The 18,454-nt window shown below is 41.2% G+C and overlaps 1 protein-coding gene across 7 annotated transcripts in view; it reads right to left on the bottom strand.

Annotated features, from left to right (window-relative positions):
- The window catches only part of CPT1A (carnitine palmitoyltransferase 1A), a 49,632-nt gene extending 34,084 nt beyond the window's left edge, over nucleotides 1-15,548 (bottom strand). Inside the window, exons 1-6 of one of the 7 annotated variants that reach the window (XM_052810744.1) lie at nucleotides 15,409-15,548; nucleotides 11,318-11,504; nucleotides 5,621-5,800; nucleotides 1,876-1,967; nucleotides 1,596-1,750; nucleotides 351-490 (exon numbers count right to left, since the gene is read on the bottom strand). In XM_052810744.1, coding sequence (XP_052666704.1) covers nucleotides 351-490; nucleotides 1,596-1,736 — 281 coding nt within the window. In that variant the 5' untranslated portion in view covers nucleotides 1,737-1,750; nucleotides 1,876-1,967; nucleotides 5,621-5,800; nucleotides 11,318-11,504; nucleotides 15,409-15,548. Of the gene's footprint in view, nucleotides 1-350; nucleotides 491-1,595; nucleotides 1,751-1,875; nucleotides 1,968-2,880; nucleotides 2,959-5,620; nucleotides 5,801-11,317; nucleotides 11,505-15,095; nucleotides 15,112-15,408 lie in introns of those variants that run through there. The other 6 variants (XM_052810742.1, XM_052810741.1, XM_052810747.1 and 3 more) reach the window with 6 other exon arrangements.
- Between the last annotated feature and the right edge of the window lie 2,906 nt (nucleotides 15,549-18,454).

Genomic DNA, 18,454 nt, shown 5'->3' with positions numbered 1-18,454 from the left:
CAGAACCTAATATTGCAAGCCTAAGTCTAATGGTACTACAGGCAAGCATTACACAAGCTTCATGCCTGTTTAGCCCTTTTTCATAAACTCCTTTCCAAACACCCTTTCATGCAGCAAGATCAAAGGCCACAGAAGTTGCCAAATGTGCTTCCCAAATACTCAGACAACAATGTAGTAATACTGGTATAGCAACTTACCTATTTCATGCCCTCAAACATCTGCTTATGGGGCTCACTCTGTCACAAACATACTGTTCAAAAACTGATACACTTTAACAGGATTAGCTTTAAGAGTAGCTACAAATAAAACTGATTTCCTTTAGAGGAACAGTAACTTTTCAGTCTACTTACGTTGTATCAAGTGTTCGGTTGATTTTAGCTATTATTCCTAAAGAAGGATCAATTTTGGCATACATTGTTGACATCACACCCACAACTACAATAAGCCAGCTAGATGGGCTAGCAGGATAAACGCCAGTGATAATTCCATTCTGGAAAGAAAAGCCTTCACATAATTTTTTCGTACTAAAGTGGTTGACTTCATACCATGGAAAGCAATGAAAAACAACACATTTAAGTCTCTTAGTTTTAAAAAAGTAGTTAAGATTATCCAACATTTTCTTATGTATGCTTAACTCAGGAGTAGGGAATGGATTCAGTTTAAGTTTGACTGCTACAGAACATTGTCACAATGATATCAAGAATTAAAGGAACTTTTAAGTTCTTTTGTAGACAACACTGATGCTGCTGCAAGTCTTACAAAAATACTGAAAGGAGAAAACAACTTTGGAACAAATGACACTTCAAGAATTTCCACTTATACTGAGTTAGGCCTCTCTAAAAGAATACATGGCAAAAATATTTCACTGAACAAGACACTGGAAACCAGAATCAAGTTTTTTTTATATCATTTAAACTGTCCTTCTCATAGCTTTATGAGAAGATTTTATTAAGACTACTGTTAAAAATATGTTTTTAAAAAAGATATTGAAGATAGCCTGTAGCTTATCTAGTTTGGTACCAATAAAATAGATACCATTTATGATCCAATGAACAAAACAATAAATTCACAACAATCTATAACAAATACCTCATCAGAAACATTACTACTTAGCATAACTTGTACAAGATAGGTATTCAGGTAACTTTTTGAAAACAGCAAACATTCTCCTTAATTTGAAAACTTAATTCTGGCAAAGAATACGTAAAATCAAGAGTGTAGTCTTGTACCTCTAAGTGATATGACACTAAAAATTACAACTAGTTATATTTCTGATGTGCTAAAAAATTACGTAATTACATGATGTATTATGAAGAGAATGAAGTAAATTAAAGCTATTGTTAATTTCTACATCTGTTTCATCTTGCTTCCATAGAATAAATCAAGATGATGTACCTTCCAGTCTTCACAGCATCACCCAGTGCTACCTTCCTCAGTATCCCTTGTCTTAACTAAAATCCACACAAGCCTTTCACAATAAGGAGCTTTATTTGCACAAAGGCAAAAAAATTAAGTTTTGCCTAAACAAAACTTCAATAAATCTATAAAACATTAAATAACCCTCAAGCTTGGTGGACATGACGAATTTAAAATACCTTGAATCTAATGAACTTTTTCTTCCATGAATGAACACCAGATAGGTAAATTTGTTTGAGTGCCTCATGGCTCATTCGCAGGTCAATCCCATCTGGAGTTACTGTAAATTGAAAAGCTACTGCTTGATGAGCTTCTGCCATTTTGAGAAAGAGTTCTGTCAAAAAGCAAAGTTAAAAAATTATTTCTTTTTTTTCAAAGGAACTAAGAGCTAGTCCATTTCTAGCAAGATATCTTCTACACAGTAATTTTGGGAAATATTTCAAAGTATGCCAAACTTACATACAGTAGTTGCCTCTTCCTTGCAGGCTATGCTTGCACTTCAGTCTGAGCGTCCAGTATGTTAATTAAGGTACCTCTTCTAACCACAACAGCTGAAAATGGAAGCAAAACACTCTCATGTAACTTAGGCCTTTTGGCAGGATTGCAGCAAGGTGAATATCGTGAATACATGCAATATATAAAAATTCAGAGCAGAGCAGAATATTAGAGCTATAATATTTATAAAAAGCATATCGTGGGTACATAGCATCTAACACTATAATGATAAAGGAGATTCAGAAAATGTTTTTTTCATCATTTTAAAACAAAAGGTATTTAAAGCCTTCACCTCAGCTAGCAAAGCAAAGCTGCTTCTGGCCATATCTTCCTCTGAAATTTTTTTCATATCTTAATTTCAAGCTGATTAGTCACAGCAATAAGACACTATAGCCCCTGCAGCTCTGAGTTCTGGCTGGCAAATAACGGCAAAATCAAAACTATGCAGAGTTGAGGAAACCAAATCACAACTGTCAGAAAAATTACCTTCACATAAACAAATCTGAAATTAAGAGGAAATTTAATTGAACTGCAGTTCAGTTTAACTACCCAAACAAATATCAACAACGGTCCTAATATTGACAAAAGACCATAATAATGGGCAGGCATAACAGGCTCAAATAAAAACCACTAGAAGTTAAAACAGAAATACAACTGTGATTCTGTCTACATATTTATGTCTCAACTCTGTCTGAGGATACAGCCAACTCAAATTGAACTGTATACTCTTATTTATCAGCTCATCTTCATAGCTTTTTTCCTTCTGTAACCAGCATTTCTACATAAATATCCTGGAAATTACCCCTACTCATCATTAATTCAGACTAACGTTGTTCAAGCACTTACAATAAGAACATACATTTTTGCAGACAGGCTCTAGGTACAACATTGAAATGGTGCAAACTACATATTCCTGAGGAGACCATCGTGATTCCAAAGTCTTTTGTCCACACTCTTTTATTAGCTTACCAAAACTCCTGTGCATAATCCTAAAAACAACGTCCTCTTAGAAGTATGGCAAAAAGGCAGAAGAATCCATAACCCCACCTGTAGGTCAGGATTCAAGGGCAAGTTTTAATTTCACATTTTTACTGGTACAAAACACAACATTATCAATACCAAGTGTTTTAAGGTGGCACTGGCATTTCTATTTAAGCAAAACCAAAAGAAAGTACAACTACTTCATGCCTTTTGAACCCTAAAGGCTGAAATTTACATTTCTTTTGCAAACCTGAAGCTTCGACTTTATAATTAAACTTAAATTCTGGTAGACATTTGAACAGCATTTGAGGGTTAACTAACCACTGCAGTTTAGCTGGGCACTTCAAAAGCCTTTTATTATGACTCTAGTGCTCCTCCTCTAGTCTGTAAATATTCTACTATGTCAAAGTCATCTGGAGCACAGAGAAGGAGTGCAAAGGTATATGAGTAGAGAACTAGGGAATGTAAGCATTGGGAATGCTGCAGTAATAGTAGGCTTAGGAAATAAATACACAATATTGGGAATGCTGCAGTAATAGTAGGCTTAGGAAATAAATACACAATATAGGAGGAGAAGGAGCATTAGGCAGAGATGAACAAGATAAGTGCTGTTGCGCAGCATTTAGTAAGGTTGCTGACCAGTAGGTAGTGGCTGTTTGAAATATTTAAAGGGCCTATCCCCTGACCAGCCTGCAATGATCAACCTCTGCAACACAACTACTGCTACAGTGGCTGATGGTAATTCACAGATCTTCCAAATCCATCAGCCACTGCTCAAGTTCTAGAGGCTGAGTCCTGGGTGAACCAGGCTTCTGGGCTTCCAGAAGGGTAGCTAAAGCTCGCAATATCATACAGATAGCATGCAACTTGATCTATGCATGTACCGTGTCTGATTAAGACAACAAAGAAACCAAATCAGCTTTGAATATCAGTTTCAAAACCTTTAAGACAAGCCCTGTATGCCCTAGTAACAACTGCAATTTGTAGTACTTAATGACAATTTCACTAACAACGGCTTATTCGTAGGGGCCTTGCTGCAGACAAGTATCAGGAAGCCAAAGTCATCTGTCCATTCATTCATTTAAATTGTGCATCACCAGTTCAACATTGAGACCAAAACTGCAAGACAGCAATAAAAGAAGACAGGCAGCAGTAATACATGGTATACCCTGGACTCAACATGGTTTGCAAAAGGGGAAAGTACTCAAAGTTAAGAATTCATCATATGTTTAGCAGTACTACTAAGACTAGGATGGAAAAAAAACCACAACAAAACCAACCATACCCCCATATGGAGAATCAGGCACCTGGATTTGGCTCAAGAAGGGCCAACAGGTTCTCCAGTTCACTCATGGAACTTTGTATTCTGGAATGCCAGTGCTTAAGTACCAGATCAACTAGTTTCTATTACCCCTCAACTCCCCTGTGACTTCTCAGCCTGGGAATTTGTCACTATCCTCCTCTCTGTTTCTGAAGAGGAAGAATTTCAGGAACCCTTCCCTTTTTAGGCATATGCATTTCTACTGTCCGAGGCAGAAGAAGATTATAAATAGCATTAATCATAAACAGTTAACCTGATATTTTAATGAATTAAAACTTAGCATGATCATAAAATTAAATAAGCTTCAATAAGGAAAATATTCCTTATTGCCAAACAAAGAAATATTATTTCAGCAAGAATTAACCCTGAATCAAGTAAACAAGCCCTGAAAACAAAGACAAGTCTAGTTCTTGGACTGTATTACTTGACCTTAAGATGTGAAACAATCAAATGGCTTGTTTCTTTTCATATCTTTTTCCTTTAGTTAAGAAAAATGTAAGTCTTTAAGACTGTTCTGAATTATGATAGCTGAACACCAAAGACTTCCTGAAGTTCCTTTCTTTGAACACTTATTTTCCTCCTTAAAGCCAAATTTAATCATAAGCTGCTGTACACTTCCCCTCCTTTGCATTCCTCTGCTGTCACGTGCTTGCTAGCAAAGTAGGTAAAAGGGCACAGGCCAGAGGAGCACGAGTTAGACTTATAAACTTGACTTGCCAATGTGAGTAAGGCAGCACCCACATCAATCGGCTAACTAACACTGAAACAGTAACTTCTTCTAACTTCAGGCATTTTGGTCAGCAAAATATTTCTGTACAGCATATACTAATTAAACTCATTCCCAACAGAGAGCCATAAACAAAAGCTTTTGACTTTCTTAGCAGTTTGGCCAGGTCTTAGTTAAAGGGGAAAAAAAAGAGCATAATAATTTCTAAAAGTAATCTGAAATGGCTATTTTCATTCCTTTCAATGTTCTTATAATATTAATGTATCTTAAAAAACACACTTGCCCCTTAAAGCTTGGTTTCTGGTTTTTTTGGTTTTTGTTTTTTTTTTTTTTCCTTTTAAAGGAGAAAGCTGCCTGTTCCTTGCTCTTTTCTGGTTTTACTTCAATTCAAACATGCTGCAGCAGCTGCAGATGTTTCTCCTCTTCCCTTTTCAGATCTCTGCTTAAGCCAATCAAAACTTACCACAGTTTTGGTTTTTTTTTCATTGTTATAAACAAGTACTGCTAGGTTGGATGTCACTTTCAAATCAAGAAAACACACCAGAAGACCTAAGCCCTGATAGACCTGATGGTCTGAAAAACTATGCTGCTACGCCTACTATGCACAAAGCCTCCTCAGACCGCTCTTTTTGCATTTTCAGGATATTTACACTACAAAGACAGAGGTTCAACTCACAGACATTATGAATTCAGGTTGCAGATGCTGAGCAGTCAACTCTGTATGACAGCTTACACCTTCCTACAGCCACGGAAGGAGAGGACGGCCTCAACTCTGGAAAATCTGAAGCTAAAAGAGATCCCATGTGCAGGATGCTTCCATTTAGTCATGCACGCAAGAAGTCACCTGTGGTTGGTAATGTCTATATGAAGCACATAACACAGAACACAGTGTCTAAAAGACAGTGAAAGAATTACCATGTGCCTCTTAAAAAGCACCAAGCCACGATACTAAAGTTAAATGTATTACCCTACATTGCACAAAACAAGGTATTAATTCCTGAAGCAGTTACATTTGGAAATGTAATTGAGTATGTCTATGCTTCTGTAGATTTCAGAAGCTTTATATGGATAAAATGACAGTGCTAAAAAAAGTAAAGTCACCACCTCTACCTCAAAAAAAGCAACTCCTCTGCTTTAAGGGGATATCCACATCACCTCTTATCTCAGAGCTCATCTTAGCTACTTGCTTCCCAGACATTGCTTGGCTCATGCAATCCATTTTTTTCCCCATTTCCTATTCCTCTTGGAATAGAGAAAACCCTGCCATTTCTCCTTGGCAGCAGTCCAAACATCCACTGGAAAGAGACATAATATTTAAATGTAGTTTTCACATCTATAGCCCCTTTTCCTGCAAAGGAAGCAAGTTAACAAATGCAGAGGAAAACTGGAGAGAAGTCTTATTCACATGACCCAGAATAGCTAAAACCTTGCTGAAAGACTTAATTCTATGACTCTCACTTGCAAGCTACCTCAACAATTTAGTTTGAGGCTCTCCTCACAGATTTTTGACATTTATTTATAGATTAGCTTTTAGTTACAGGGCATACACCTGTGTAGTAACCAAACTAAGCTCACAAAACAATTATCTCCAATTATTCTACTTTGATGATCAAAGGTTGACAGTATTCTTAGAAAAGCAGTGACTGCTGCATACAATTTCTCCGAGAACACTGCTACATACCACCCTGCACAGGTTTCATACTGTTATCACATAGACATCTTTGGCACCCAAACCACAGGCTGTTCATAGATGGTGGGCAGATTTACATTGTCCCTGTGCTAAGAGCTAAAATATGCCACGTCTTGAAGTATGATGGCAGTTCTGAATTCAGAAGCACCTAGAAGCCCTCATAATTTCACACAGATGCAAGGTACTACCAATAAAACAATGAGAAGCATGTTATCACACAGGTAGTGTCTTCTGACTTGTGCCAAGTTCCTACTAGCAAGCTTAAAAGTAAAAAAAAAAACAAAAACAAACAAACAAAAACCCACACCAAACCCAGAAACCTGACCTTGAAGAATTTTTCACTCCTTTCTTAAAATAAACTTACAGCTTCAAAATTTAGCTTAGCACTCAAGTTTCAAATAGGAATAATAGAGACTGGTGAGGAGAAAAGAGTGATACTAAATCATTTACAATTACATTGTTTAAGGAAGTTTTCAAGATGGGAAGTGGAGAGAGGTATTAATTGAAAATACACTATACCCAATTTTAATTAGGAAACATACTTAGAACTATACTAAGATTTCCATTTAAAACTAGACACCTTGAACTCAGAAGGTCTTGGGAAACCAAGCAAGTGCCTCCATGTCTTTGTCCCCCAAACAGTTTATTTCAAAAAGAAAAGGCAGGAGGAAGGAATTCCATTTCTATCAACATGCAAAGCAATAAGAGTTATTGTTTGAATGTTACAAGCAGCCATACAAACCAGGAAAAAAATTCTGGAGCTCTCACAAGTTCTCTTAAAAGACTTCAACTCTGAAACTTGTTTAAATATTGAAAACATAGAAGAAGTTTTATCCAGTATTTTATTGTCCACACATCAGATCTCCCTTCAGGAAATGAGCTTGCTACAGCTCTTGGAAGAAAACAGACATCCAAGTAGTTTCATTTCTATGTTCATTTGTTAACGTATTTTGACACTTTAGGATAGATCACTGAGGACAGACTTGAGGAAATCAGAGCCAGTATTAAAACACTAGAACACCTGCGCTGTGTTTGTGCTGAGACAGTGATCAAGTATTTTCTCTCACCTGTTTAAGCTATTACTATAGAAATTTGCATTTTCTGCTCTCCTAGAAAGCCAAAACTATGAATGCATTTTGTTTTACACAAATCAATGAATAATTGTTTATGCTCAAATCTGTTGATTTCATACCAGATACTAAACTAAAAGCAAGACAATTCCAAACACCAAGATGCCCATCCAAATCTCCTCATGCATTATTCCAAATTTCTTTTCAGATTTCTGTTATTGATGCTCCTGTCAGTCCAAGCCTTTAGTACCACCTCCACAACATAATTCAGACTGCCCTATGGCAGCTGACTTTGCCTAGATAGTGTGCTTGCAATGAACTGATATGTAGTGAAGCACAACAAAGCCAGTGCCAACATCCTAAAATAACTTGCTACCATGTTAATTTACTTCCACACTTTGCCACCAACTACAGTTTAATGGCAACATTGATCTATACAGCCATCTCAGAAATGGATGCAATCTACAGATAATCAGGGTTGCTTGAGCTTTTTGGTTTTGTTGGAAAAAACTCACGCAAACACCAAAAAGTGTATCAAATACTTGTATCAAGCAGCAGGATCTCTTCTTAGACAAATGTAAAGGGTTAGAGTCTTCCCAAAAATTTTTTATAAGTGTAGTTGTCTTTGTAACATTCAAGTATGTCTTCACCTGTCTGAATTCTGCAGAGGTTCTGAAGTCTATCAGTTTGACACCCTTCCAGATGTTTCATGCAAAAGTAGTAGCTGTCAAACCTATTTAAATGATTGAAGACAGCAAAACACAAAGGAAAAAAGGAACCAAACTGCAGATAGATTTACAAGTACAGGGACTGAAACTGGGAGTAGTGGCTGATAGACCAGGGGATTTCACTGCCATCCAGATGGACCTCAACAGGCTGGAGAAGTGGGCAGGCTGAAACCTTAACACATTCAACAAAGAGAGGTGCAAAGTCCTGCACCTAGGGAGGAGTAACTCCATACACTAGTACATGCTGGAGACCGACTGGCTGGAAAGTAACTTTGCAGCAAGTTGCACACAAGCCAGCAAGGTGCCTTTGCAACAAAGGCAGCTAACAGAATCCTGGGGTGCATTAGGAGGAGTGTTGCCACCAGGTTGAGGGAAATGACTCTTCCCTTCTACTCAGCATTGGTGAGGCCCCATCTTGAATACCGTGTCCAGTTCTGGGCTCCCCAGGGAAAGGGAGAAATGAAACTACTGGAAGGAGTCCAGTGAAGAGCCACTAAGAGGATTAAGGGCTTGAAGCATCAATCCTATTTTTTTTTTTTATACAGTGTAAATGTAATGTAAATTTTTTTTATACAGTGTTCATGCTTTATGAAATTTAATGTAGGAGTTCATAATAGATCTGCTTCAAAAAATAAACTTACTTTAGAACACTAAGGCCTGAACAGGAAATCCTGTGCTTCAATTGCTTTAAAGGAACAGCAAACCTTGGAAGTCAAATTGGTAGTAACAGTCAAACATTCAAAAAGAGTGAGTTTTCTGCAACTGACAAAAATGTACTATTAGTTTGGAGGATAAAAGAAGCTGGATTTTGCAGTAGAATTTTTACAGAGATTTTGCATGAACTTTTAAGACAATGATTCATCTGAATTTTTCAACATTATTCCAGTAATTTTGCCCTCACTAAAAAGCACCAGTGTGTCATTATAAAAGGTTTTAAAATGTATGTTGGTATTTTAAACACCACTATATTGTCCAGTAAGAGTCTGCTAGTCTTAAGGCAGCAGGCAGATTTCTGGAGCTGACCTTAAGTGTCATGTATACCGCAGTGATACAGTGGGAAACAGCACAAACTTCTAATAAAAAATAAACCCTTGGAATTTAATGTTACATGTATATACCTATCTACAGGAAACATTGACTGTTCCTATCAAGTAAAGAAAGCCTGTATTATCAATAATAAAAACCTTCAGACTTCAGTAAAGTTTTTTCACGGAGTTTGCTGTAAATGCAGTAGTTTCAGACACTAAAGTATATCCTGTATAGCAGCATCCAGCACTGACTCAGTAACTCAAGGTCCCATCTGCTCCTATGTGAGTGACTGCCTCCCCGCCACTATCTGACATAAATACGAAAATTCTGCCCTAATGCTAGAGGGTCGATTAAGTAAGGCAGCGAACCAGAGAATGCCAGAAGGATGCCAAAAATGCTTTTACTCACGTGCATCTGGTGCTCCTTTGATGCACAGCTGAACAAAGTTAAAACTTAAAGCTAAACAAAAAGCAGTTTAACAGAAATCCAAAGATAAAAGTTGTCTAGGGGTTTATGCCTTTCAAAGGAAATTCAGGTTTTGACCTATAAAATCTTCAGTAAACAGTATGAAATATACAGATCAAACATTTAAACATATGACAAAAAAGATGGTCTGGTCTCTCTTGTATCTGTTTCTTGGATATTCTATCAGCTAACACCACTTTCTTGCAGTGTATACTATGCTTCTGCAAAAAGGTAACAAGATGCCAAAGCCTAAGAAAGAGTAGAGAGCTTATTCATAGTTTGTGTGATATTCCACAAGGCACTGACTTCTGAACTTACTGTAAAGATTAATCAGATACTGTTACTCACTTGAGAATATCTATTTCTAAATAGCTTCCTTACATACTAGCCTTCAATAATATCTAACCATGCTTCAGCATATAAAAAGACACTGATACTTGCTGCTCTCAAGTCTTACCAATAACTCACCCACCTTACAATGATCAATCATATTCTATAGACACAATATCATTAAGAGAAATCTGAGGAGTGAAGCCAAATAATTTCTGTGCAATAGTCATGTGGATTAAATTCACTCAACAGGGCTTCTCAGGTGAACCTAATGACTATGGCATAGAAATAAAACAGAAATCAAAGAATCACTCTGCTTTAAAACTTGAATTAACATAGCATTCAATCAATTATCATTTGATCTGACAAAAACAAAGTTAAACTGACAGGTTCTCTCATGCCACTTTAGTTGTGACTGATACATGCTAAAACCAGTTCAAGCCTCCTAAAAGCTGAATCTGTTGTTTATGCAGCAGTTCTCTCTCATAGGGTCTCCAAAGTAAAATTACTATGCCATGACTGAAGTAGCTAAAGTGACTTGGAAAGAGACAGAAGCCTCTTCTCCAACCACCATCATCTGACATGTAAATTTCAAGTTCTCATCTTTGGTTATTGCTAATGATTGGCTCCAATCCTGCCCACCTCACCTACAGCTGACAGCTGTGGCCCCTTGGAATTGCAAATGTCTTAAAGGATTTCTCACATCTAAAAAATGAACAAATGCTGTGGGTCAAGCTAAGATGGAGAACTGAATACATGTACTTGCCAAGGTACAGCAACGCTGGGACCTACTGCAAACCTTACCCACAGCAGACAGTTTGAAATCAGAACAGCTAAGGAGTCTGCAGTAACTTGCTGTCCCACTGACAAACCTATCAGGTTGTGTCCCATCCTCAGCAGTTTTCCAAGATCACCTGTGGGTGAATATTAGCTAGCCTCTGCAGGCATCTCCTTTGGAATCTTGGGCCAATTTCTTTATTCCCTTCCCAAGTGGTAAACTGGAGCAATGGGCATATATGGAAGAGAAGAGATAATAACAGACCAATGAATGAAACGTAAGCATACCTGAACAGCTGTCTTCCTTAAAAGTGGACTTGAGATCTATTTGTCACACAGAAATCTTCTGTCCCGCAAGCTCACTGCAGCTGAGATCTTGAATAGGTTAGGACACACTGAGAGGCAGATTCATTCCAATGCTGCTATCTCCTAATAGACATTAGACTACAGCAACGGCAAACAGTCAGTTGTAGCTCTGAAATAGGAAGTCAAGAAAAACAGTTTGAGCTTTGATTCACACACAGCTTTCAACCACTCAGAAGGACTGAATCAGACTGGAACCATTTTAGAAAAAGTGATGGAAACGGACAGAAGAGTCACAAACAGGAGTTCTGAAACACTGTTTTCCATTACACTGGATGAATGTATTATCTGATCGATCTATCTTCATTTAACAGGTCTGAGATGGTGAGGAATTGTGGAGTGAAAGAAAGTTCATCTGCTACTCAGTCAGTCATTTCTGAGGGCTCAAACTAGTGATCACTAGCTAATGCCATAAGCAAGGTGATCTCAGGGGCTAGACTCCAATGTTAGTTTCAGCTTTCAGTTTAAGACATCCAAGCATTTGCCTGCAGGCTTTAAACTCCCATTACAGTCAACACAGATACCATCAAGACTTCTTGGAGAGATGCTCACAGAACAGACAGTTTTCACTGGCACTTACAGGAGAAAAGCCACAAATAGTAAATTGTCTTCTCACCTGATCAAACTGGAGATGGTCAGGCAAAGAAGTAGAAGAGACTGGCTATAGCAGACAATGTGCTAATTACTAGGCTAACACTAAGGAATATTAATCCCTACAGTTTCTGGATCATATGGCCTCTCTCTTCTTCCCAAATAGCACGCTCCTGTAAAAGATGGTTCCAAAATGTACAGTTCAACCAAAACCAAAAAAAACCCCCACAAACCCAACCCAAAACCAAAACACTGACATGCTCCACAACTGTAATCAAAACAGAAACGTTTACAATTGTCATATTATTTACATTTTTTCCCCTATACGGAGTAGGTTATACTATACTGTTCCTAGACCTTTTAGATTATTCTAGTCTCTATCGCAATACATGTTATATTGTACACATCCCAGCAAGCTACCTCCCCTGACCTTCTAGAAATTCAGAATAAACTTGCAGAGTGAGAGATATGCATACAAAACTAAAACACTGCACAGTTATACCATGCAGAAACCTCACCCACCCCACCACCCCAAAACCTAGGCTCTAGATCTGGGTATTTCTTTTTAATACTGCTATAAAGGACACTCCTTGGCATTTAGATTATATGAGTTTTATCCATTCTCTCTCCCTTTGCACTAATAAGCTTCTATGCTCATGCAGTAAAGAAGAATTATTATCTTCTCTATAACAACAAATATTTCTGGAATGGCGGGACTTTTACGAGATATGTAAGAAGTCACATTTTAGGACTTCGGAGATCCTGGAAGATGGACAACAATGATTGGTGACCAAAGGCAAATTGAATGGATTGCTTTCACAGTAGTTCAATGATCATTTACTGTACAAGGTTGAAAGACCCGAGTTAGGTCTTTCAGCCTGTATAAGGCTCAAAGACTGAAGAACCAGCTCCAAACATTTTACAAATATTTAAATTGACCATTCAAATTAAAGTTAATCCAGACTTGGAAAAAGAGGGGTGCTTTTCAGTCATTTAGATCTTGTTTTTCTGAACATGTGGAGTTCAGGACTATGATACAGCATGCTGCAGGACAAAGACAATGGTTTTGGAATATTAAAAAAAAAATACACAGTTTTGGGAGGGGGGTGTTTGTTTTGCAGTTTGTTTCTTTGTTTTTAAATACAAGCATTCACTTAAGCCACCTTTTACCCAAGATTTTCCAAAACCAGTCATGTTCAGGATTCAACATTCCAACTACCCCTGCGTACAGCGAACAGAAACATCCCCCAAGCCGAGCAACCGCCGATCGCTCCAGAACTTGTGTTTGGTTTTATTTGCTCCGGCTCCTCTCGCCCCGATTTCCACCCCGGGACGCGAGGAGCTGGCGGGCCGACTCCCACTCGACGGGGGGGCGGAGGGCCTCTGCGGGGCGCGGCCCCGCCCAGGCGCCCCGCCCCGCGCCTGCTCACGTGACCACTCCCGAGAAGTGGGTGAAAGGTCGCGCCGCCGCAGCGCCGCGCAGGCCAACGAGAGGTAGGCGGGGGGGGGGGCAGCCCGGCCCCGGGCCACCGGCACCCCCAACCGCTCCAGGCTTTTCCAGGCGGGCCATGAAGGCACTGCCAACGGCAGACAACAGCTTCCCATGAGAAGGACGAAAAGTATATCTCAAAGCCTGGAGAAAAAATGGTGTGCTTCCCTTGTGCAACTTCAAAGCTTCGGTTCTGGTCTTCAGTGCTGAAAAGCTTCAGTTGCTTGATGTTACAGTTTTCTTTAACCAAGAATAGTGTTTTCTTCTTGGAAGAAGCTCTTGAATCAAGGCTGTAATGCCCCAACAGAGCCCAATACCTATGTAATCATGTAAAGTCACATTTCCTGAACAAATGGAGTTCCACATCATACTTACCTACAACATCACCTCTGCTATTATAAACTGGTAATTATTAGCTTATATCAGTATATCGATATGCTCATAACAGGAAAAGAACCTGCTCATTACCACTGAAGACTACAATACTTTTTTTTATATAACATCCATTCACAGTGGTCAGAAAACACATAAAAGAGCTTGTAGATCTGGAAATTGAAGAGGTCAGACACTCAGGAAAACGCGATTATTTAAGGAAAGGAGAATGAAGGCATTATTAGATCTTCTCAGTGCTACACTCCTACAAACATGTGATAAGGAAAAGGGTAGTTTTCTGTACAGTAGTCTCCTCTGGACTGCAGAGTTTAAATGCGATTGTCCTCTAAGTGCTGACAAATTGCCAGATAAGAGGAAGAATGAGATATTTGTCTTGATCCTACTTTGCACTCTTCTCTTTCAAAGAAAAGGTGCTTCCTGTTACAGTTCCATCAACACTAGTATAGATCTGTTAGAACTGGGTTGTAACTGAAGTCATATTTTAGGTTGATTTTTCAGTTTAAACCAGAAAAGATAGTGCAAAATATGAAAGTTGTGCGAAAATGAAGTAAGAAAATGGAGTTCCAAGATGCTGCAAAAATCTTAAATCTACCTCTTGCAACAAGTCTAATTGGCATTCTCATCCAGTAAACCTGCCATGCCATGAACAAAATACAACATTTTCTGTCTGTGTGTATCTGAAAAGCAGTTTGCAGCGACTGCGGTTTTTACAGGTTTCACAGCCTGCAATCACACGAGCCTATGGACGAGTCTCTCACACACACTTCTTCGGTATTTAGTTTACGCACACTTGAAACCCCACCACTGATACCAAGCCGCGTGCACACTTCTACAGAGCTGAAGCTTGTCCTGCTAACGGGTCAAAGCAGCTCCCCTAACGCGGAAGGCGGCGGGTCACCAACGTCGTCTGCGTTCACGCGGCGTAGATTTCGTGAATCTCCCCATGTAACTCCGTAACACCGCTCCCCCCGCCGCTCCCTTATCTGCGGCAGTAACGCACTAAGCCCCACGAACACCCGAGCAGGATGCCAAGGACACCTTGCCTTTCCAGGGCGCTCCCGCGCCCGCCGAGGAGCAGCCCGGCTCCCACAACCCTCCCCGCGTTTTCACCCCTTCCTCCCGCACGGATAAGCCCCGCTCAAGAAACAGCACCCGGCGCACTCGCACATTTACCACAGAACTTCGTGCTCGCCCTAATGAAAATAATAATTAGGCTAAAAACAAACCAACCGAGCCCGTCCGCCTGACCCCGATCTCGTCCTCCCTCAGCCCCGGCGCGGACGGCGGCGCGCTGCGGGCGCGTCCCGGCTGGGGAGGAGGGGTGAGGGGGGGAGGGGTGGAGCGGCAGCCCGCAGTGAATCCGCCGGGCACAGGGGAACATGGCCCGTCGCTGCCCCGTACCCCCTTCCCCTGGGACCGCCGGAGCCCACCGCCCGCAGGCGGCAGAGCTAAGCCGAGCCGCGCCGGGAAAGCCGGCGATCGAGGACCTGTGCCCCACCTCTGCCCAGGACCCGCTGCCGGCGACCGTCCCCCCTCTCCTCACCCGCTGAGAGAATGGCGGTTACCGGCGCTCCAGCGGGTCAGGCCGCGCTGGGCTGGGCTGGGCTGGAGCAAGCGGCGGCGCGAGCGAGAGGACAACCACTCCCGCACACACCCTGCGAGAGCCGGGCTCACCGCCCGCTCCCCCATTGGCTGCCGGCGGCAGGGGGGCGGGTCCGGGACGGGGCGGGGGGGGGCAGGGCGCGGCTCCTCCGTGTGGACGGAGCGGAGGCGGGAAGGGAGGTGGGTACCGATAGGCGGGGGCGGGGCGGGGCGGGGCGGGCTGGGCTGTGTGATTGGCGGGTGGGCCGGGGCCGGGCCAAGGGGAGGCCCTGCGGGACATGATGGGGAAAGTGGGCGGGGGCCTGGGGTTGCGGCAGGCTGACTGATGGAGGCACAGCGAAACACACTGTCCCTGGTCTCGCAGCCGTCCCGGAGAAGGAATGTCCAGGTGCTGCAAGGAGAGGCCCCAGGGGTGTAAAAGTGTGGGGGAAAAGGTGCACCCTGGGGAAGCAAGGCGCGTGGGCGACCTGTTTGGTGGTGCTGTGAAGGGACTGCCAAGGAAAACTGAGATCTACAAAGAGCTTTCTGTCCTAGCCCCTTCTGTGTGGGAGCCCTAGGCGATGGCTGTCCTTTAGGTTCCTGGACTCTGGCAAGCTTGAGGGTTAGCTGTTAGAGCAAGTGCAGGACGGCACCATTGGTGGGGCTGTGAAGGGGTTTCCAAGGGACGGTGAAGAGCAGCAACAGCTTTCAGGGAGCAACAGCACCTTCCTTCTGGGAGAACTAGCTGGACGTTTGCCATTTCAGAAACAGGCTGTGCAGACAATGAGAGTGATGTTAGGTCACTGGGAGAGCACAGATCCCCAGTGCTGTTGTGCCTGTGAATAGGCTGCATGGGGAAAGTGAAGACCAGCAACAGCTTTCAGGGCTGGCATCTTCCTCGTGGGAGAAGGAGCCGGACGTTTGCCATTTCGGAAACAGGCTCTGCCGAGAATGAGAGCGATGAGATGCTACATCTCTGGGAAAGCACAGATCCCCAGTGCTGTTGTGCCTCTGAATAGGCTGCAAAGGGGAGGTGAGGGCCAGAAACAGCACTCTGTCCTGGCACCTTCCTTGTGGGAGCCCTAAGCTGGAGGTTTGGGGTGCAGCCATGGACCCAAGATGGCCTCCCTGGGAAGGACCAGCCAGCCCTCTCTGCTCCAGCAAATACTGGGATTTGAAGGAAATAAGTACACTCAATACATCTCAGCAAAAGAAAATGCATTCTTTAAAAAATGCAAAATCATGAACCTAATCCAAACAAAAGCCTATGTGTCAGTCTCAGGGCAGAATGGCACTCAATTTGAAATAAGTTCTTTTTAAATTTGTAATGGGCTGGTCACTTTCAAGAGCTCAGAGCTTGAATATCTGATGCTCTGTTTGATTTCAGTATGATAACAGCAGGAAGACTGCTCGATCCCAAAAGGAGGTCATGGCCTGTCAGACTGCAGTGGTGTCAGTATGAAGTCTCTGCTTTGAACTAGTACAAGTTGGGAATCATACATTTTTCGCTGGTGGGCAGACCCACCCAGCCACACACTCCTGCCTGCTGCAATTTCCAGGTTGTGGCTGAAGGCTCCAGAGCACACAAACATACAACCAAATCCAGAAGCATGGACACTACAGACTAAGCCTCTCCCTTACCATTAAGATAATGCAATGTCAATGAAAATAAAAAACACTTCTGGCCAGAATTTTCACTTCTAGTGTTCTGTGCCTAATGATGAAATTTTAAGAAGATGTTATTTTTTCAGAAGGAGACATAAAGCCTAGAAGAAATCAAGGGGAGGAGGAGAAAAAGAAGAGGGATTTAGATCTATTAATATTACCAGGGGGAGAAAGAAAACAAAAGAATGAAACACTGCAAACCCAGCTACATCCCCAGATTCACCAGCATTCATATCTACATATCTTTAGCCACAGAAGATAGGAATGTAATTTGGACAGTTACAAGAAGGTAATTAATAGCTTAAAAAGAAAAAAATCATCTGTGTGTTTTTCATTATGCACAAAGGCAACCTAAAATGTCTTGTTAGGTCTTTTTTTTTTTATCTTCCAGGTGCCTTTTACCTTTGAAATATTTAAAAAAAAAATAAACCAAGTCTGCTTTAGCTCATTGTACACATATTAGTCCCCAGGCAACATTTTCATCTATGCATGAAATTAGGAGGGAGCAGTCAGCTGGGAACAGATGTTGGTGTTAATTATTTTGTTCTCCAAATAATTGTGCAAGCTGTCATGAATTAGGGAGCACCAAGATACAGTGCTTACTTCAACGTGACTCTAAGCCCCCTGCAGCTAACCTTAGTAAAGACATGAAATGTATTGCATTACACAAGGCTGCAATGATTGCAACTTAGCCAAACCTGACTTGGCTCTGTTTAGCTGGCAAATGTAAACCTTACAGATAATCCTGTGAGTAGTTCCCAGTGGTCCTGACACTGACTCCTAGGTCAGGCTCTATTAACCCATTAACTCACAAGGAGCAAGTTAGATACTTCTGTAAGATGGTCCTAATCAGAACATTGTGCGTCTTTTATTGTGGTAACATGCACTGCTGAAGTGCTCTATCCCCTCTGCTAACCATGTTTCTTCAGCTAAGGGCATAAGGTGATTCTGCCTCTCATGGCTGCAACTGTAGTCATCTGCAGGCCTACAGTGTGGCCTGTGCTTCTGTAGCAACTTTTCACTGCTCAGCAAAGGTAAGTCAATGTTTTCCATGTAATTGAAATATTTTTAATTTCTAAAAAATTATGAGTATCATCAGCACAGACCACATGTGCTGTAAGACCTCCCTAGTAATTGATTCTGATCCTTGTAATCCAAAGAAATCAAAATAATCAATGACACATCACATTTATCTGTGCCTCAGCAGACTGAAATAATTTCAGCTTACTACAATGCATATGTAGCTCTTGAATTAAATACATTTTGTTATCTTACCCCAACCCTTCAAGACTTCCTGGCTTCTGTACATGCAACACGGCATTTGTAGCAGCTTTTCTTATTGA

This window comes from Harpia harpyja, chromosome 16 (genome assembly GCF_026419915.1).
Source record: "Harpia harpyja isolate bHarHar1 chromosome 16, bHarHar1 primary haplotype, whole genome shotgun sequence".
NCBI lineage: Eukaryota > Metazoa > Chordata > Aves > Accipitriformes > Accipitridae > Harpia > Harpia harpyja.
Note: the sequence above shows the minus strand (reverse complement) of the source record. Positions and strands in the feature narration are given on the sequence as shown.